Here is a 23,115-nt window from a genome sequence, read left to right as displayed (position 1 = left end):
ACAAATACTCTTCTTCACTCTAGAGCTGAAGATTTGGGACATGTTATAACTTACCTCATCAATAAATTGACAACTGTTGGTTTCAGAAGCTCAACCTTGACAAATATTCCACAGGGCACTTATAGGGTGGGTCACTATTATGCCCACAGGAAACTTATCCTAGGAATCTTCAAATTATTACTGTATCTCAGCCTATACAAGCTGCCATTTCAAATGCTAGATTTATTTTGAGAATATTTATGAAATAAATTATTATCTTAGATTGGAAGAGGGCACAAAGTCTATATGGTAACAGTTCTAACAAGTTATTGAATTTATGTATTGGTTTAACAAACCAAGAAATTATAAGTTATTAGTTAATAATCAGTACTAGTGAACAAAGAAAGTGATTAATTTGACATGCAAGTGGAAAGAGTTAAAGCACATTACACTTAAAACTAATATCAAATTTAGTAAGAAAAAAAACTGAAAACCAAAACAAAAGCAAGGACTTTGGAAGCCCTGGCAAGCAACAGAAGACAAGAAGTGGCATAGGTGTTAAGAAGTATCATACCCACAGTGAATACTCTTCCTTGAGATATCAGAGACAGTCCTGAAGATTGTACACTCTCACGTGAGTTGATAAATCCATACTGTTCCCATTCACCTTTTGGGTATTTAATAACTATTTTAATACAACATTGAACAAAAAAGCAAATCAAGTCTCAGAGAATGTCAGTCATTTGTTCATGATAAGCTAGTTAACAAGTTCTAGATAGAGAACACAAATCCTTTGACTTAAATATCAAAGATTTTTATACTAAACTGGGAAAACATTAATACAAAAGTTTTCAAAAGGTCTCAAGGAAAGGAAATGAATTTGGAAGGACAGCAGAGGGAGGGAGTTGCCTGTTTGCCACAGAGCAACATGAATAAAATGAACCAAAAATAAATAAATGAATGTAGAGTGTTTTTAAGTGTTCTACTTCTGAAATTTAGCTGATACCAGCTTTTACCGTATCATTTTCTTCAAAGCTACAGTGATGCTATAGAGAAGAGGGGTTGTAACAGGTTTTAGGATAGTATAGAAGACAGACACCGTCATATCCTTCTCAGCAGTATAATAAGAAGGAGGGAGCATGTAGTTATAGACAGCAGCTCCATAAAACAGAATAACAACAATTACATGGGATGAACATGTGATGAATTCTTTCCTATGACCCATAGTCCACTGTGAGGAGAATATGGGAATAAGAGCTTAAAATAACTATGACAGGAATGAGGATCATTAGTACACAGTATTTGACAGGCTCATAGAGTGATGTGCCTGAGCAACAGAGTTTCAATAAGGCCAGGATCACACAGAAGTGTTGAATCTCTCATGATTTACAAAATGGGAAGTTCATGGTGATAGGGGTGAGCATGAAACCATCAACAGAGCCCAAGAACCAACATACAAGTTCAAGGAGTGTGCAAACTCTGTGGTTCATGAGGATGGGGTAGCAGAGAGGGTGACAAATGATCATATAACTGTCACAGAACAAAACTGCCAAAAGGAAGAACTCTGTTCCCGTAAGTGTTACATAGAGGAATATCTGGATTCCACAGCTTGGCTCAAAGATAACAGGAATCCCAATCACCTGATCCAACAGCATCTTGGGCACAGTAACAGGGATATACATCATGTCCACGAGGGAAAGCAGATTGACAAAGAAGTAAATGGGAGTGTGGAGGTGAGGATCAGTTTGAATAAAAAAAAAACAAAATCGCGTTCCCAGTCAGAGTTACTACAAAAAAATGAATACCATTGAGGAGAAGAAAGCTGACTATTTGCTTTGGCTACAGAGTCCCAACAGGACGAAATCAGTCCCAAAACTGTGATTCTCCAATGATCTTCTTTGCTTCATGTCATCTCACCTAAGGAAGATTAAAAATAACCAAACCAACAAAGAATTTTGAATTCTGTCCTTTATATAGACATGATAGATCATCTTTTAGTAAAGAAAAGAGATATACTATAGATTGTTCTGACAGGAGCAGAGAAGTATTTTTGCTAACTGCAGAGATTCTCATCAAACTATGATACAGATGTTCTAACAAACCTAAAGATATATGTATGTGGGTAGAATATTATCTTCAGTCATTTCCAAACTCTGACATTCTACCAGATTGTGTGTGTGTCTGTTCGTCCTTCATTGCTGAAGAAAACCATGCCATCAGAGAAATGATGACTATGACTTTCACTTGACTTTGTTTTGATTGAGAGAGGGCTGTGCAGGTCACCAGCCTCACTTCTCCTCCAGAGTCATCTGAATCCAGTGACCAGATATTCATCAGGATGACTGGAGATGACCCAGGATGAGGCAGTTGGGATAAGTGACTTGCCCAAGGTCACACAGTTAGTGAGTGTCAAGTGTCTGAGATGAGATTTGAACTCAGGTCCTCCTGACTCCTGCACTGGTGCTCTATCGACTGCACCACCTACCTGACCCTTCTACCAGATTATTCTCATATAAAGTAGGGTTTAAGATGAACTCTGTATTTTGAGATAAATATCATAGAAAACATTATAGAAATACTCATTATCTTTTTATTTTTGTCACATGAGCTTCTCAAATTCAGTATTGCTAAAATGGAACCCATTAGATTTCCCTTTTCAAAAACTTCCCTATTAGTGCCAAGGACATTATCATACTTTCAGTCACTGAGTCTCACAACCTTTTTGTTATCTTGAACCCTTCATGCTCATTTCTCCCGCATTTGTAGCACAATGCCAAATCTTAAAGTTTTTCATTTCAGAACTTCTCTTATACAGGATCCATTCTCTCTATCACTCAGCATTCTAGTTGAAGCCATTATCATTTCCTTTTCCAGATGTTCACCTGAACTACTGCTATACACTCAAATTGGTCCTCCTGACAAAAGTCTTTCCCTACTCTAATCCTCCACTCAACTGACATCATGATTTTCCTAATGCCTCGGGCTGACCAAGAAAACCCCTACTCTGTAAAATCCAGGGTCTTCCTATTTCCTCCATGACAAAATAAAAACAAAAATCCTCTCTTTTGTATTTAAAGCTCTTCATAACCTAGTACTTTTCTATACTTCAACTAAATTGTTCCACTTGCTATTCTTCACATACAGTATTTCCATCTATCTTCTCCATGTCTTCATATTGACTATCCCCCATGCCTGGAATAGCCCCTCTCCTAACTTCCTCCCTATCAGTTTCTCTGGTTTCCTTCAAGACTCAGCCTTTCCCAGTTCCTCCCAGTTGGTACTGTTTTCCCTTCTGAGAGACTAGTACTCTTTTTTATTGCCACATCTACTGCTGTATATGACTACTTATTTGAATGTTATCTCTCACATTGTAATATGAGCATCTTGAGGATAAGAGCTATTTTTTCCTTTCTTTGTACCCCAAGCTCATCACAGTGAGTGAAAGAGAGTAAATATATAATAAATGCTTGTTGATTGACTAACTAAAATATGTTAAAAATCAGTCCTCCAGGGGGCCATACTAAACTAGGAACACGGTTTTCACAAGGATCTGTTCATGTTGATAGCAATAGTTTACATATCTCTGAAGTCAAAATTAAACTTTGGGAAAGGGGGAATCAACTCCATCATCCTAGGGGAAGATCTGCAAAAGAAAGTAAATAATCATTTATTAAACACTTACTATGTGTCAGCCACTATGTTAACTACTTTATAAAATGATATGACGTACAAATATTTTGTTTGATCATCACACCAACCTTAGGATGTAAGTGCTATTATTATCCCTAATTTATAGCTGAGGAAACTGAGGTAGACTCTGGTGGTTAAGGAAATTGCTCAGGGACACATTTCTAGTAAGTGTCTGAGGTAACGTTTGAACTTAGGTCTTCCTGACTCCAACTCAAGTCCTCTATTACTACTCCACCTAAGATACACATACTTCTATTTTTCTCAACCCAATTCATGGGACTCTTCTTCACTCTCTAGGCATTTTTAGCTTTTTCCATGAATGTACCAAGAAATTACCTTTCCTAAAGGACATAGCACTTTTGTGCCAGGAGGAACTTTTAAAACCACCCAGTTTAGCCACTTTATTTTTCAAATTATGAAATAATCCAAAAGAATATTATTAATTCACTCATAGTTACATAGGCAACAAAGTAAAGATATAATTCAAACAGATTATCTGATTCATTATTTTTCCCCCACTGAACCATAGTTTCTGCCTATGAAAATCATTTGGTTCCTATGAACTTTAGCTACAGTTTAAAATATTCTGTTCATCTTTCCCTGATGCCACTAATTGAACGAGATCTTTTTCTTTCCAGGGTACTATTACTTCCTTGGATCTGATGTGTTCATCACATTTTACTATGTATCATAGTTATTACTGTCCTATAGTCTCCATTTGTACTTAGGATTCTTGGGCCAATTTCCTCTTTCTGAGCATCAGCACTTAGGGAAGGATTTGCATAACAAATATGTTCAAATTGAATGGAATTGGATTGGATCAGATTGAACTGAAATCATTTTTGTCTCACAATGCTTTCAACTGATTGACATCAGAATTTCAAAGGTTCTCATAGGAAAAAGTGAACATAATGAACCCTCTGAGAATTGTGAAATAGAAAAACGGGTTTTGTTTCAAATGATCTCTATGGTCAGCTAAAGAATACAGTGGGTACAGCATCGGCCCTGGAGTCACAAGGACATCAGTTCAAATCTGGCCTCACTTACTAGCTATATGATAGTAGGCAAGTCACTTAACTCTGATTGTCTCTCAAAACTAAATAAACAAATAAAATCAGCTCTCTAAATTCCCTTAATTTCAAAGTGAGGCAATTTGGATGTTGAAATTATTTCACAGAAATTTCCAGTTTCATACTATAGAATATAATCCCATAGGTATAAAAATGATGCTTGAATTCAATCTGACTAATATATAAATTATGAAATACCTTTAAGGTAGAAAAAAGAATTGCATCCACAAAAGCATTCACATGCTCTCAGAAATTCATGTATCTTTGAATGAATCTATACATTTTTACCCATTAGTCTATGCTTTTCATCTGGTCTTTACCACATCTATGAATGTCTTCATTTGTAAAATGAAGCTTGACATATTAACTTTTGGAACCCCTTTTATTGCTAACATTTCTACAATTCTATGTCTCTACCGTCAAATTTCCTCAGAACTTGGAAAAAAATTGCTAATCATGCAGGATTTCTTCATATCATTTCTCCCACCTTGAATGAGCATCTTTCTTCCCATTTGTCAAATGGGAAATCCTAACCTAGACATTATTATTTAAAATAGTTCATTGCATTCGACTATGTCTACATTCAGATGCATGAGACAATTAAGCTTTGTGCTACTTACCCCAATTTCTTCACTGGAAAAAATAGCCAGAGGTTCATTTCCTATAATGAAAACTGGAGATGTTCAAAGCTATTCCCAAAGGCCAACCCAGTGATATTCTTTTCCACTCCAAATTCAGAGAAAACTTGTAATAAACTCTCAGGAAAATGACCAATGTTTTCTATGGAAACGAAGAATAGATTTAAAACATGTGCTATGATCCTTATTAATGTGAAAACTAGGATTACACAAAACCAACATAATTTTTAAGAGAAATTAAGAGTGATACTAGAAACATCAATAAGATACTAGCTGGCCACGTTTTCCCTTTAGTTAGAGAAAGATCTGAGAAATTGGTAGAAAAAGTAAGTACCAGAGCTGCTGTTGAGAAGAGGCATGTATTATTGAAATCATTAGAAGGACCTCTCCCATCCCAGCTCTATCAAAGTGTCTAGATAAATGTTGCTGTAAGGATAATGCATCAAGAAGCTGGCCCTGTGTGAAGGGGAGGAAAGAGTAGATGTGAGTGTGATGTGAATCCAAAGAAGGAGGTTAGATCATTGCATTGTCACCTTTTTCATATTAATTGCAGAAGAGTTCTGGAATTCAGATTGAATTAAAAGAACAATGTCTTGGGAACAAGTGATTTGGAAAGGAGGGTACCAGTCATATCTCTGAGACTACCTACCTGTATGGGCTAGAGAAAAATATTTGTTGTTTTAGAACCTCCATCTTGTTCCCTTGAAAATGAAAGACTTAACCAAATGTTCCTTCCCGCTCTAAAATTTTAAGTTTTCTCTACCCACTGAGAAATTTCTGAGAAATTGGAAGGAGTGCATTTGAAGTAATACAGATAATAAAGTTACTTTCTTTAAAATGTTTTTATTGGTTCATTTTTCTTTTGAAAAAACAAAATTTTCAACAAACACTAAGTTAGCAAAATACTTGACTAAGTATATTACCTCAAAACAACAAAAAGTTCCGTCTTTATTGTATTTAAAAATGTAATTTAAAATGTAATTTAAAAATTGTATATCGTATTTAAAAATGTTTAATAAGGCAACAATCACTACTTCCTAAGGCATCTAATTCTCTCTCTGCATAGCTCTAATTTTTAGGACACAAGTAGTCCACAAGTACACAGCATGGACCTGTTGCTAGAGTTGTGCATCACAAATTTTCTTTGTGTAATGAGATGTTACTTTGCTCACAGGGAGCATAGTATCTTCTTTGATTTGGTCACACCATGTTGGGCAGTCCAATGATGGAGTCTCCAATGTCTCACAGTCAATAGTAAAGTTCTTGAGAGAGATCTTGGGAGTGTCCTTGTACTGGTTCCTCTTAACCCCAGGTGAGCATCTGCCCTGTTCAAGTTCTCCATAAAATATTCTTTTAGGCAAACTCACGTTGGACATTTTGGCTACGTCATCATCATATTTGAGTTGTGCTCTCTGCAATAGAATTTGAATGCTTAGAAGTATAGCTAAAGAGAGAGTGTCAGTGCCTGGTCCCACTAGGTAATCTTCAGAATCTTTCTAAGAGAATTCAAATGGAAGCAGTTTGATTTCTTGACATGGTACTAATATTCTGGCAATGAAGTCAGCACAATGGTTCTGTAGACTTTCAGTTTGGTATGTAGCCTGATACTCTTCCCATACTTTCTTTCATCAGACACCTTCAGAGAGAATGAAAAGTGCATCAAGTTTAGCCCTTTCACTGATGGTAAATTATTTACCTTGAAAAGGCCAAGATGAAAGGAGAATTTTTGCATGACATTTGTTCCCACATGATTGTGCACTCAATGCAGCCTCCAAGACTGAGATACAACCAAGTCTGAATCAGTTCTCTGCTGCTTGTGCTAATTTTTACTTGACAATTAACACCAAAGAATACAGAGGTTCTTCGCCAGCCAACACCACATCATCTATATGTTACAACAAATGAAGAAATTTTTAATCCTGCTGAAAAGTTCACTTACCTTGGAAGTTCACTTTCCAGGGAGGTCTACATAGAGAATGAGGCTAGAATTAGTTCAGTGAGTTTTACTAATAATGTACAGAAAGGTTGATGATTCATGGAGGTTTATTTCATGTAGCCCTACTTTGCTGAAATTATTATTTCAATTCACTATGGTTGAAACTCAAGAGTGATCTAAGAAGACCATTATTACCAGAAAAATCATTAATTTGTGTTCACCTTAAACTATTATAATTCATTTTTTTCTTCTGTTATTTCCATTCCTAGAAATTCTAGTACTGTATGAAATAGTAATGATGATCATTGACACTCTTAATTTGCTCCAGATATTATTGGAAAAAAGTCACTAGTATTTGTCCACGGCATATTGTACTGAATCTTGGTCTTAAGTAGAAATTATTTAATACATTAAAGAAATATTCATTGATTCTTATATTTTTAATGCTTTTCACTAAAATTAGTGTAATATTTTATCAATACCTTTGTTCCATATATTGATCATGAAATTTTAATTGTTTTGTTATTATTGTGGTTTATAGTTTTCCTAATATTGAACCAACTCTAGATTTCTGGAGTAAATTCAAGCTGTACTGTTATTATTATTTTTATATTACTTTATATTTACATATTATTTTAATATGTTCTTTTAGCTTCTTTGTGAATATTCCATCCAGTATATTCTATTGATCTCCATCAGGTAAGTTGTTCTATCATTTTCCTTTGTCCTACGTTATCCTTCCCTAGTTTCAATAACAACAACACATTTAAATCATAAAAGGAGTTTGATGTGACCCTTTATTTATCATGGTAAATATTCTATGTAATATTGGAATTCAGTAATCTTTAAATGCTTGACAGAGTTCACTTAGGAATATATTTTAGATCATTTATGTCATGTTCCATGGTTTTCTAAAATTTGCCTATTAAAAATCTGTCTTTTTGTTGTTGATCTGGGTGTATAATGGTGATTCCATACACACACACATATGTATATATGTATGTATGTATATATATTTGTACACAAAAAAACATATATATTCATCCATTTCATTCATTTTCACTTCTGTGGGTGCATAGCTGGGAAAAGTAGTTTTGAGCAATTCCTTTTATGTTTTGCTTCACTTATTGTGAATTCTCCTTTTTCATTTTTTAGATTGTTAATTTGATTCTCTTTTCTTTTTTAATCAGAATAGTTAATGGCTTCTTTAATTTTTTGAGTAATATTTTTGCCTATAAACTCAATGAAGATTTCTTGTTAACAATTTTTATTTCTTTTTTCATCTTCAAAATTTTACAGGGAATTATTTGTTGATTATCTAGTTATTTTTAGTTGCATGCCCAACTCATTGATCCTTCCCTCCCCACCCCTCATTCTTTCTTCAACAGTTAAAAGATAAAGATTTTCCCTTTACAACAGCTTTGGCCTCATCCAAGAACATTTGATATGTTATCTCACTGCTAAAAATTTTTTTTATGAAATTATATGTTGTTTGTGTGATTTGTTCTTTCACTCCAGGATTACATTACTTGGAATGCAATTAATTAATTTTTTCAGAAAAAAAAATTTCTTTAAAAGTCATTTCTTGAATATGACTTCACTGTATTTTGGTAAGTAAATGATGTCTTTAATCCTGTTTTTCTATGTATATTTGTGAAGTCCTTTCTGCACTAACACATGGTCATTTCTTTTAACTGACAATTACAGTAATTTATTTTTTAAATTTAATTAATTTTTTTTTCAGTTTTCAACAATCACTTACATAAGTTTTAAATTTTTTATCCCCTCCCTTCCCTCTCCCACCCCGAGATAGCATGCAATCTTGTATGGGTTCCACATTTACATTATTACTAAACACATTTTCATATTAGTCATGTTGCAAAGACGAACGAATGGGAGAAAGTACGAGGAAAACCAAAAGAAAACAACACATAACACAGAAGAAAATCATCTGCTTCGTTCTGTGTTCTGATGTAATAATTGTTTCTCTGGATGTGGATGGCATTTTGCTTTAAGAGACCTTTGGGAAGATTTTAACTTCTTGCATTGCTGTGAAGGGCTAAGTCTATCAGAAGCAGTCCTCTCACACTGTGACTGTTACTGTGTATAATGTTCTCCTGGTTCTGCTCATTTCACTCAGCATCAGTTCACATAATTTTTTCCAGATTTTTCTGAAGTTTGACTATTCGTCATTTCTTATAGCATAGTAGTATTCCATTACATTCATATACCACAACTTGTTCAGCCATTCCCCAATTGATACGCATTTCCTCGATTTCCAGTTCTTGGCCACCACAAAAAGAGCTGCTACAAATATTTTTGTATATGTGGGACCTTTTTCCATTTTTATGATGTCTTTGGGATACAGCTCTAATACATGGTCATTTCTTATAAAGGAGGCAAGTACAGTAGAGAGATTCTCAAGGATTTCCTTTTTCAATTTTCTAAATTCTAGAATTTTGTTGCTCATAATTTTCTTAGATTCCTCTCGCACTGAAGCTGGTAGATTGAAATACCCAGCTATATATAGTCTTACTGCCAATTTCTCCCTGTAATTTGATTAAATAAGTCCTTAGTTGTTTTGCCATTGAATGAATACATAGTAAATACTCATGTCATTTCATCATGGCCTTATCATTCAGCTAAAAATTACTCACTCCAAAATTTTCAGTGATATCTTAATTGGCAGTTCAAATGGCTTCTAGTGAATTCTCATCCTTCATGAACTTTCTGTAATCTCTGACGCTATTGATCCCTCTTTTTCCCTTTGTTGCTCACTTCTCTCTAAAGTTTTTAAGTGCCTTCCTGTCTACCTGCTTTTTTTCAGTCAAGATAATATCCACTAATTTTAGGTGTCCCCAGGGAACCTCTCTGGAGTACTCTTCTCATATCCCTCTGTATTATTTCACTTAGTTATCTGGATTTATCATGTCTATACTGATCATTCTTAGATCTATTTACTGAGTGCTCACTTTTCTCCTGACAGGCAGTTTTGCACCTCCAACTGTCCATGGGACATCTCAAACCAGATCTTCCACACACATCTTAAATTCAACACTTCCAAGCAGAAGGCACTATCTTTTCCCCAGACTCTTGATTCTTCCTCACTTCCCTACTAGTGTTGAGGGCACTATCATCTACCCAGTAACCCATGAAGACAACCTAAGTGTCATCCTCAACTTCTCAGTCTTTCTAACTTGCCATATCTAATCAATTTCCAAGTGCTGTTGATTTTTCTTTTTCAAAATTTCACATATTTACCTCCCTTCTCTTGTCTGACAACTGATACTACATTGTTGCAAGTGTTCACCATCATACACCTGAACTATTTCAATAGCCTTCTGGTTAACTTTCTGCCTCAAGTTTCTTCCAATGTGGCTCACAGTCCATTCAACTCTCAAAGTGATCTTCATTAAGTACAGATATTACCTCACATGCAATATATTTCTTATTACCTCCAGGACTAAATACAAAATCCTCCTTTTGTCTCTTAAAGTCCTTCATAATCTAATTCTTTCCTACCTTTACTGTCTTTCTAAATCTCATTTCCATCCATAAACTCTATAACTTAGAGATTCTGGGCCAAGAAGTACCTTTCTTGTCCTGAACTGGGAGTGAGGGGAACAAAAGTTCTTAACAATCAGTTTAAATTGGAGTTCATTCTCTTCTGTGCCTAAGTAGGTTTATAGAGGGGAGAATACAACTCAATCCATGCGGGATATTGTACTTCGGCCCTGGATATTCTTTCTCCGTAAATATTCTTTTGCAAAATCTAATTGATGTTAATCAATTTATATTGGTGTTATATTATTAAGTTATATAATATATAATAAGACAAAGAATGAATCACTTTGAGACTTTTGTATACAAAATTCCAATTCAGGAGACAATTAAAACACTTTTTTTCACCTCACAATAAACCAACAGGAAACAGTCATAGCTGTTCTAAAGTACAGAGGCAAAGGACCCCTCCAGCACTCAATTTTAGAAGCAGGCCCCCCTGCCTGTAAAATGAATGTCAGTAGGACGAAAATATTGTGGATGCTCTGAAGACTGGGCTCTCATTTGTTGGTCCTCCTAGCTTATAATTTAGTCAAAATGAATAGATCAAAACTGTAAAATAAGTTCTCATTTTGCTTGTATCTCAGGGCAATAGAAAGCCTGTGGTCTTTGGACCATGATTTGAAGCCTGATTCCTTCTGAATCTTGGTATAATAAAATCAAATTCTATTTCTCCCTCTTGTACCTTTGGCTCATAGTTAAAGACACACACAATTAAAAAAACTGTTACAATTAGTCCTATGTTCCATACAAATATTATGTTAATAGAATATGACTTCAAAAAAAAAAAAGAAAACTGTCATCTCATATAGAAAAGGAAGTGGAAAGAAAATGCCATTTCATCAGTTGTCTGTATTCTCTGCTAGGGGAAAGCTCACCAATGATTGGAAGATCCCCATGCTCTAGTCATGTACAGCTACCTGTCTGTCTGTCCTGCTGGACCAAGGCACCATCCTTTGCTTCTCTTCTCTCCCTGTCAGCTCCTGCCTCCACATTGATGGCAGTTGTTGTGCTATAATCACTTCTATAGCTAGCATCTATCACTCTTGGGAAAAGTCTAGAATCTCTTCCCTGTCAGAAGGAAGACAACTTACCTTTTTCAAACTATACCACATAGGAACCCACTTAAAACAATCTCATTTATTAATTTTTACACAAGGTGATCTTAGAGAGGAGTATGACCTGGAAACTGTGATGCCCAAATTAAGACTCTTGCAGAAAATGTACTACTTGAGATGAGTCCAGGTTGCAAGATCTCTAAATTATTCAGTTCCCAATTTAGCAATCCATAGTGACTACACTCAGAAAATTTTATATGGAGGAAGACACAAAAATTAGTGTTGACATCAAAATATATTTCTCATTACAATTTCTAAGAATTTCCTCAGATTCACATTGAAAGGGTCATTTTTGAGCCCTTAAAATCCCTTCTTGAGAGGAAAATCTCAATCTATTTTTTAAAATGTTGGTCATTCCCTAAAACATTAAATTTTAGGAATACCTAGATATATTTCATTGATTATGATGGTCAAGTTATTTTCTAATACCTTAATGCAGTCCTGAACAAATTGCCGAATTTATCAGTGAAATGCTTCCCTTTTCTTTAAAGTGTCATTTTCTCTTTTGACTAAAGGGCTATTGACATTTATAAATAGACAGCAAAACAGAAATTTAGATAGAAACTCACTCAGATATATACAAATAGAAAACTTTTTTTTTGGTAATTGTCTAGTATCTAATTTTTAACCAGTTAAAAGAATTTTAACACCTATTTTTAAAACTTTGAATTCCAAAAGCCAATGAGGAGAAGAATTGTTTAAAAAGTAGAATTGGACAAATGGAAAAGTAGTTCCAAAAACTCATTGAAGAAACTAATTTCTTAAAAATTGTAACAGAACAAATGTAAACTAATGAGAAAAGAAGAAATTAAAAATCAAAACCAAAGAATGAGAAAATAGAAGACAATGTGAAGAATCTCATTAGAAAAACAACTGACCTACAAAAAGATACAAGAGCGATAATTTAAAAATTATTGGGCTACCTGAGAGCCATGATCAAACGAGAGCCTAGACATCAACATTCAAGAAATTATCAAGAAAAATAGCCCTGATACTCTAGAACCAGAGGGAAAAATAAAAATGGAAAGGAAAGAGATACAAAAAGGAAAACCCGAGGAATATTCTAGCCAAATTCCAGAGTTCTCAGGTCAAGGAGAAAATATTGCAAGCAAGTTGTAATTAAGAAACCTGAGGCAAATAGAAGGAAGAGACTGTCCCAGGCTCACACAGCTTACTGAGTCAGATTTAAATTTAGGTCTTCCTGAATTCAAGCTTAGCACTCTAATAACTTTCCCACCTAGCTGCCTTAATACAGTAATGAGCTAAACTTGGACAGAGGATCCATGGCAATTATTGCAAGTTTTCTCCAGAAGTCAGTATATGTGAAAATGGTCTATTCTCTTAGCTTGTGGTTTCTCTAAACAGTTTTCCTTGGACCTCCCACCTTTACTATCCATCTTCCCACATTCTCTTAGAGATGTAAAGTGAGCAACTTGATTATTTTAACTCAAGTTGTATTTCACACAACCTCTGATCAACAGAATTAGTCACAACACTGGCAAATATAATTTACTTTGAGTTCACTAATGTAATATTGTGCATTTGCTATTTATCATTGCTGCTTGTCCACAATTATTAAGAGCTCAAAGAGAAATTTTCAGAAGCTAAAAATAAAAGCAGGGTCAAACACATGATTTGTTTATCTTGAAGGAAATGACACAACAGATTAGATATTAGGATAATAGAGAAGGCCCTTGTCTCTAATGTCTTTCCTAGTCTTCAATATGCACTGATTTACTCATAAGACACTCAAGTGCAGAAGTTAGGCAGCCATGATCTTCTGTGAGAATTCACTTTGTAGCAATACACTTCAGTATGGTGCATTCTGATGGGATTACTCTTATTAAGTCATGTTTCTGAAAGCAAATATTTTCCTTTACTCTACCAGTGAAGATCTAGGACACTGCATAACTGACCTTGTGAATAAATTAATAACTGATCTTTTGAGAAGCTCAGTGTGGCATATATTTATTCGTGTATCTCAGCCTACACAAACTATACTCTTCAAATGCGAGACACATCTAGAGAATGATTATGAAATACATTACTATTATCTTAGATTGGAGGAGGGACAAAGTCTATATAGTAAGAATTCTAACAAGTTATTTCATTTATTTATTGGTTTAACAAGGCAAGAGTTTACAACTCATTAGATAACAATGAGTATTAGTGAAAAATAATGTGATTAGTTAAACATGCAAGTAGAAAGAATTAAAGCATATTACATTTAAAACAAATCTCTAATTTACTAAGGAAAAAAACTGAAAAACTAAACCAAACACAGAGAGAGGACTTTGAAAGCCCAGACAAGTTGCAGCAGGCAGTAAGTGGGACAGGAGTTAACCAGCATCATACACACAGCTAATATTGTACCTTCAGACTGCAAAGAGAGTCCTGAAGACTGCACACTCTGAGGAGAGTTGAGTAAAAACAATTTTTGATAAATCCATGTTGTTCCCATTCACCTTTCAGGCATTTAATAACTGTTTCTTAAATACAACATTGGACAGAAAAGCAAGCCATGTCTCAGAGACTTCCAGTAATTTTTCAAGGTAACCTAGTTAGTAAGTTGTGGGTAGAGAAGCCAAATCCTTATATTCTGACTTAATGTCAAGAATTTTTATACTAAACCAGGAAAATATTAACCCCAAAATATTCAAAAGTTCTCAAAGAGAGGAAATTAATTTGGAAGGACAGGGGAGGGAGGCAAATAACTGTTTACCACAGAGCAAGAAGAATACAGTGAGCCTATAGTAAATAAAGTGGAGTACTTTTAAGTATTCTATTTCTGAAAGTTACCTAAAATCAGCTTTGAACATAACATTCTCTTCAAAGCTGCTGTGACATCTTTATTTCTGACACTATAGATCACAGGGTTTATAACAGGTGTTAGGATATTGTAGAAGACAGACACCATCATATCCTTCTCAGCAGTATGGTAAGAAGGAGGGAGCATGTAGTTATAGACAGCAGCTCCATAAAAGAGAATAACAAGAGTTATATGGGAGGAACATGTGACAAATGCTTTCCTATGACCCGTAGCTGAATTCATCCTATACACTGTGAAGAGAATAAGGGAGTAAGAGCTTAAAATAACTATGACAGGGATGAGGAGCATAAGGACACAACACATGTACATGACAGTCTCATAGAGTGATGTGTCTGAGCAGGAGAGTTTCAACAAGGCAAGGACCTCACAGAAGAAGTGTTGGATCTCTCTGGAATTACAAAATGGAAAGTTCATGGTGATAGGGGTGAGCATGAAACCATCAAGGGAGCCCAAGAACCAGCAGACAATTGTAAGGAGCATGCAAACTCTGTGGTTCATGAGGATGGGGTAGCGGAGAGGGTGACAAATGGCCATATACCTGTCATAGGCCATGGTTGCCAAAAGGAAGAACTCTGCTCCCACAAGTGTTAGATAGAGGAACATCTGAAGTCCACAGCTTGGAGCTGAAATATTATGAATCCCAATCACCTGATCCAATAGCATCTTGGGTACAGTAATAGAGATATATATCATGTCCATGAGGGAAAGCTGACCAATGAAAAAGTACATGGGAGTGTGGAGGTGGGGATCACTGTGAATCAAAAGAACTAATGTGCCATTGCCAGTCAGAGCTACTATGAAAATAATGAATATCAGTGAGTAGAAGAAAGGAGAATATTTGCTTTGGCTAAATAGTCCCAGCAGGATGAAATCAGTTCCAAAAGTTTGGTTACCCAACCTCATTCTTTGCTTCGTGTCATTTCACCTAGGGAAGATTAAAAACAATCAAATCAACAAAGAATTTGTACTGTCTCCTTTATACAGACATGATAGATCATCTGTTGGTGAAGGAAAGAGATATGCTATCGATTGTTCTAACAGCAGCAGAGATGTATTTTTGCTAACAGGAGAGATTTATGATATGATACAGATGGTCTAACTTGAAACTAAAGATAGATTTATTTGGATAGAAAATTATCTTCAGTTATTTTCAAATCCTGGGATTCTGCCAGATTATTCTTATATAACATTGTGTTCAAGATGAGCTCTATAGCTTGAGATAGACATCATACAAAACATGAGAGAAACAACTATTTTCCTTTTGTTTTTGTCACATGAGCATCTGAAATTCATTATACCTAAAATGCAGCTCATCATGCTTCCTTTTTCAAAGCTTCCCTATTAATGTCAAAGACAATGCCATACTCTCAGTCACTTAGTCTCAAAATCTCAGTGTTGTCTTGAACTCTTCACTTACTATTCCCCCATATTTATAGCATAAAGTCAAATCTTCTAGTTTCTATTTTCATAACATCTCTCATATAGGGCCCATTCCCTCCAGCACTCAACATCCTAGTTGAAACTATTATCATTTCCATTTCCAAACGTTCACCTGAACTACTGCAATAGACTCAAATTGTTCCTTCTACCATAATCCTTTCCCTTCTCTAATTTAGCTTCCACTCAGCTGGTACAATGATTTTCCTAATGCTTAGGTTTGACCAAGTAACCCCCTACTCTGTAAATTCCAGTATCTTTCTATTTCTTCCATGACAAAATAAAAACAAAAAATCCTCTCTTTAGTAATTAAAGCTCTTCATAACCTTAAACATTTCCACATTTTAACTCTCTCGATTCAGCTAAATTATTCTAGATGCTGTTCTTTACACCCAATATTCCATCTCCCTTCTCCATGTCTTTACATTAACTATCCTCTGTGCCTGGAATAGTCTCTTTCCTAACTTCCTACCTCTTTTTTTTCTGGCTTCCTTTTAGACTCAGCCTTCCTTAATTCCCCACAGTTGCTACTGCCTTCTCTTCTGAGAGTATACTACTCTTTTCTACTACCACATCTACTGCTGCACATGCCTATTAATGTGCACGTTTATCTCCCACATTACAATATGAGCATCTTGAGGACAAGAAGGATTTTTACCTTTCTTTGTATCCCCAGCTTAGCTCAATGAATGACACATTGTAAATAAGTAAAAAATGTTTGTTGATTGATTAATTAAAATGTGTTAAAAATCAATCCCTTTGTGGGTAGTAGTATTCTAGGGAGAGAATTTTAATAAAAATCTGTTCATGTTGACAGCAATTTTTTACATATCTGGGAAGTTAAAATTAAAATTTGGGAGTGGGGGGAAATCAACTCCATAATCCTATGGGAAGATCTACAGAAGAAAGTAAATAAGCATTTATTAAGCACTTACTATGTGTCAGGCACTATGCTACCTACTTTATAAAATGATATGAGAATTCAAATATTTTGTTTGATCATCATAACAACCTTAGAATGTAGGTGTTATTATTATCCCTATTTTATAGCTGAGAAAACTGAGGCAGATGGGGATTTGCCCAGGGACACATATCTAGTAAGTGTCTGAGGTTGTATTTGAACATTTGTCTTCCTGACTCTGAGTCAAGAACTCTATTACTTCTCCATCTAGGATATAGGTAGTTCTAGTTCCCTCAACAGAACTCGTAGAACTGTTCTTTGCTCTCTAAGCATTTTTAACTTTTTCCATGAATGTGCCAGGAATATACCCTTTACTAAAAGACATATAACTTAGTTCTAGAAGGGACTCAAATTATAAAATGATCCAAAATAATATTATTAATTCTCTAATAGTTACATAGGCAACAGGGCAAGGCTAAAATTCAAACATAGATTCTCTAATTCATTATTTTCCCCCCATTGCACCATGCTCCTGCCTATAAAAATCATTTGGTTCCTCTGAACTCTAGCTACAGTTTAAAATATTCTATTCCTCTTTTCCTCATCCAACTAATTGAAAGGGATCCTTTTCTTTCCAGGGTACTGCTAATTCTTTGGATCTGATATCTTTGCCATATTTTGCTGGGTATCATAATTATTTCTGTTCTGTCTTCTCTATTTGAATATAAGATTTTTGGCCCTATTTCCTCTTTCTGAGTATCAGCATGCAGAGAAGGGTCTTGCATAATAGATATGCTTTAATTGAATAGAATTGGACTCAAACAGATTCAATTAAAACCATTTTTGTCTCACACTGAGCTAACTTAAAGTTTTCAAAGTTCTCCCCGGAAAAAGTGAACATAGCTCCCTGCTTGTTTTGACTAACCCTCTCAGAACTGTGAATTAGAATAAATAGTGCAGAAAAAATGGGTTTGGTTTCAAAGGATCTCTATCGGCACTTAGGGGGTACAGTGGATAGAGCACTGGCCCTGGAGTCACAATGACCTCAGTTCAAATCTGGCCTCAATGACTAGCCATCTGACCATGGGCAAGTCATTTAACCCTTATTGCCTCTCAAAAATAAGTAAGGAAATAAAATAAACTCTTTAATTTCACAGTCAGGCCATTTATATGATGAAATAATCTATTTCACAGAAATTTCTAGTTTGCTACTTTAGAATATAATCCTATAGGCATAAAAATGATGGTCTGATTCAGTTCGATGAATATGAAATATGAATATGAATGAAATGTGAATATGAATAATTATGAAATACCTTCAACATAGAAGGAGGACTCGTGTCCCCAAAAACATTTGTATATTCACAGAAATTCATGTATCTTTGAAAGAATGAATCCATTAAAAATATATTCACATGATATTTCTACCCATGAGTCTGTGTGCTTCTTACCTAGTCTTTACTGCATCTATGAATTTCTCCTTCTATAAAAATGAAGCTTGACTTATATCAACTTTCAAAAAACCCTTTTATTGCTAGCATTCTACAATTCTATATCTCTTCTGTCAAACTTCCTCAGAACATGGAAAAATATTGCCTAATGGCAATATCAATATCTTAATATCTTTCCCCCCACCTTGAAGGAGCATCCATTTGCCCCTTTGCCTACTCAGATCCTAACATGGATATTTTGATTCAAAATAGTTCCTGGAATTTCCTCATTTCTACATTCAAATGCATGAGACAACTAAGCTTTGTTCTACTTACCTCCAATTTCATCAATGGAAAAATATAGCCAGAAGTTGATTTTATGTAATGAAAACTGGAGATGTTCGTAGCTGTTCCCAAAGTCCAAGGCAGTGATATTCTTTTCCACACGGAATGCAGAGAAAACTTGTAACAAACTATCATAAAAATAACCAAAGTGGTCTGTGGAAACTAAGAATACATATGGAAAGTGTGCAATGTCCCTTATTAATGTGAAAACTATGATTACACAAAATTAAAGTAATTTTAAAGAGAAATTAAGACTGACATCAGAAGTATCAGTAAGATAATAGCTGGACATGTTTTACATCTTATTAGAGCAAAATCTGAGAGGTTGGTGTAAATGTCCAGTACCAGAGCTGCTGTTGAGAAGCAACATGTATTACTGAAGTCATTAGATGGACCTCTCCCATCCCAGCTCTGTGTTTAGATAAATATTACTGTAATGGTAATGCATCAAGAAGCTGTCCCTGTGTGAAGGGGAAGAAAGAGTAGATGTGAGTGTGATGTGAATCCAAAGAATGAGGTCAGAATCTTGCATCATCCCCTTTTTCACATTAATTACAGAAGAATCCTGGAACCCAGATTGAATAAAAAAAATACTGTCTTGGGAACAAGAGGTTTGGAAATGGGGGGGGGGGGGTCATATCTCTGAGTCTCCCTGCCTGTGTGATGTGGAGAAAGGTATTTGTTTTCTTGGAAGCTTGGTCTCTTTATCTTGAAAATAAAAGACTGAACTGGATGTCCCTTCCCGCTCTAAAATTTTATGTTTTCTTTATCTAGTAGCAAATTTCTGTGAATTTGAAAGTAATGGGTTTGAAGCAATACAAGTAATAAGGTTATTTTCTTTATAATGCTTTTATTGATTCATTTTCCTTTGGAGAAAACTAATTTTTCAACAAATATTAAATTAACAAAACACTTGACAAAGTATATTATCCCCCAAAACAACAAAAATATTTCCATCTCTACATGTTACTTGAAAAATTTTAATAAGGGGACAGTCACTTCTTCCTAAGGCATATAATTCTATCTGTATATAACTCTTATTTTTAGGAAAATTGTTATTTATGTCAAATTTTAATTTAGCTCTTTGACATTTTACTTAGATCTAAATTAAATAATTCCAATCCTTTTCAATGTGATAGTACTTTAAATGCTTGAAGATAGTTAAAATGTGCTTCTTCCAACCCCATCTCCCTTCTCTTCTCAAGACTAAATATTCCCAGTTCTTCAACCAATATTAAAATGACATAAACTTAAAGCTATTTACCATTCTGCTTATCTTCTCTGGATGCTCTCCAGCTTACTTTAAAGTGATATGCAAAACCAAAGATAGTTTTACAGGTGAGTTCTTACCAAAGCACACTAACAGAGAAATATAACTTCCTTATTCACAAACATTTTTTTTATCTCTTCTGTAGCCTAAATGGAATTAACTTTTGGCCCCGTCATATCACTTGCTTAACTTATGTGAAACATGCAAAACACTCAGATTTTTTAGAAACCATTGGCTAGCCATGTATTACTTATTTTGCACTCAGGAAAGTTTATTTCTGAACACATGAAAAAATGTGCATTTATCCCTACTGAATTCCACTTTTCTTTGTATTTGACTGAGAATGCTCCCCCCTCCCAGGACATTCTTTTTTAATTTTAGTGTCATTTATTTTGCTAGATTTCCTTCCCGGATTTCTATCTGCAAATTTCATAAGCCTATCATTTATTCCCAAATCATCAAGTTAAAATGTTGTAGAGCATAGATCCTTATGACTTTACATTGTAAAGTTATGAACAAGATGAAATTGAATTACTAATGATTATTCTTTAGAATCCATCGGTGGGGGGTAGCAGAGCCAAGATGGCAGAGCGGAAAAATGCAAACACTCTAACTCTTCTCCCACAGCCCATGAAATACCTGTAAAGAATGACTCTCAACAAATTTTAGAGCATCACAAGCCACAGAACGATGGAGTGAAGGAGATTTCCAGCCCAGGGTGACCTGGAAGGCCAAGAAAAAAGGTATGTTGCACTGGACAAGGAGCAGAGCACAGCCCAGCCTTGGCCATGTGGTACCAGGAGGAACAGGACCAGAGAAGGATTCAGGGACAGAATCCCCAGCAGCAGAGGAAGTTCACAGATCCCTCAACCCACAGGCACCAAAGGTCAGGAAGAGGGCTTTTTCAGCTGTCTGAGAAGTGAGCAGGGTGCCCCCATAGCTCTGGTCCCAGGCTGCTGTGGCCACAGCAAGTAGCAGCTAGGGTCCATTGTTGGAATACTCAGCTTGAAGTCCCTGGGAGAATTCAGTAGCTGATCTGAACCTCAGACCTGAGTGGCAGCCCTGCCCCCACCTAATGTTCCTGGGGGAACTGAGTAGCTGATCTGAACCTCAGCCTGTCCAGGGAGTAAACTCCTCTCCCTTGATTGTGCCATCTTAGAGGAACTGAGATCTTACAGATCCCCAGAGTATATCCTACTCTTGAGAAAGAACCCAAAAGTCAAGTACTTGGTTGGAAAAATGCCCAAAAAAGGGGAAAAAATATGACTATAGAAGGTTACTTTCTTGGTGAACAGGTATCTTCTCCCATCCTTTCAAATGAGGAAGAATAATGTTTACCACAAGGGAGAGACATAAAAGTCAAGTCTTCTGTATCTCAAACATCCAAAATAAATATTCAGTGGTCTCAGGTCACGGAAGAGCTCAAAAAAAATTTTGAAAATCAAGTAAGAGTGGTGGAGAAAAAATTGTGAAGAGAAATCAGAGAGATGCAAGAAAATCATGAAAAGTCAATCAACAACTTGCTGGAGGAGACCTAAAAAAATGCTGCAGAAAATAACACCTTGAAAAATAGGCTAACTCAGTTGGCAAAAGAAGTTCAAAAAGCCAATGAGGAGAAGAATGCATTAACAAGCAGAATTAGTCAAATGGAAAAGGAGATTCAACAGTTCACTGAAGAAAACAGTTCTTTAAAAATTAGAATGGAACAGATGGAGGCTAATAACTTGATGAGAAACCAAGAAATTACAAAACAAAACCAAAAGAATGAAAAAATGGAAGATAATGTGAAATATCTCATTGGAAAAACAACTGACCTGGAAAATAGGCACAGGAGAGACAATTTAAAAATTATGGGACTATTTGAAAGCCATGGCCAAAAAAAAAGCCTAGATATCATCTTTCATGAAATTATCAAAGAAAACTGCCCTGATATTCTAGAACCAGAGGGTAAAATAAATATTGAAAGAATCCACTAATCACCCCCTGAAAGAGATCCAAAAAGAGAAGCTTCTAGGAACATTGTAGCCAAATTCCAGAGTTCCCAGGTCAAGGAGAAATCTTGCAAGCAGCTAGAAAGAAACAATTTGAGTATTGTGGAAATGCCATCAGGGTAACACAAGATCTAGCAGCTTCTACATTAAGGGATCAAAGGACCTGGAATACAATATTGCAGAAGTCAAAAGAACTGGTACTAAAACCAAGAATCACCTACCCAGCAAAACTGAGTATAATACTTCAGGAGGAAAAATGGTCTTTCAATGAAATAGAGGACTTTCGAGCATTCTTGATGAAAAGACCAGAGCTGAAAAGAAAATTTGACTTTCAAACACAAGAAGCATGAAAAGATAAACAGGAAAGAGAATTCATAAGGGACTTACTAAAGTTGAACTGTTTACATTCCTACATGGAAAGATAATATGTGTAACTCTTGAAACTTTTCTCAGTATTTGGGTAGTTGGAGGGATTATACACACACACACACACACACACACACACACACACACACACACATGCACATCCCTATATACAGAGAGAGAGAGAGAGAGAGAGAGAGAGAGAGAGAGAGAGTTAGAGAGCAGCACAGGGTGAGTTGAATAGGAAGAGATCATATCTAAAAAAATAAAATTAAGGGGTTAGAGAGGAATATATTGGGAAGAGAAAGGGAGAAATGGAATGGGGCAAATTATTTCTCATAAAAGAGGCAAGAAAAAGTTTCTTCAAAAGGGAGGAGGTGAGAGTGAAAACATGAAGCTTTGGCTCAAGAAAGAAATAACATGCACACTCAAATTGGTATGAAAATCTGTCTTACACTACAGGAAAGTAGGGGAGAAGGGGATAAGCAGGGTGAGGGGGATGATGGAAGGGAGGGCAAATGGGAAGAGGGAGCAATTAGAAGTAAACACTGTTGGG

At 35.5% G+C, this 23,115-nt stretch overlaps 1 protein-coding gene across 1 annotated transcript; it reads right to left on the bottom strand.

The window, feature by feature from the left end:
* Positions 1-14,774: 14,774 nt before the first annotated feature.
* Positions 14,775-15,728, bottom strand: LOC140523536 (olfactory receptor 2T29-like). Its single transcript, XM_072638359.1, has one exon. The coding sequence runs from the start codon at positions 15,723-15,725 to the stop codon at positions 14,775-14,777; it is 951 nt and encodes a 316-aa protein (XP_072494460.1). The 5' UTR covers positions 15,726-15,728.
* Positions 15,729-23,115: the final 7,387 nt, after the last annotated feature.

Source organism: Notamacropus eugenii, chromosome 2, assembly GCF_028372415.1.
Source record: "Notamacropus eugenii isolate mMacEug1 chromosome 2, mMacEug1.pri_v2, whole genome shotgun sequence".
NCBI classification, from domain to species: domain Eukaryota; kingdom Metazoa; phylum Chordata; class Mammalia; order Diprotodontia; family Macropodidae; genus Notamacropus; species Notamacropus eugenii.
The sequence above is the reverse complement of the archived record's forward strand: the minus strand, read 5'-3'. Positions and strand labels throughout refer to the sequence as shown.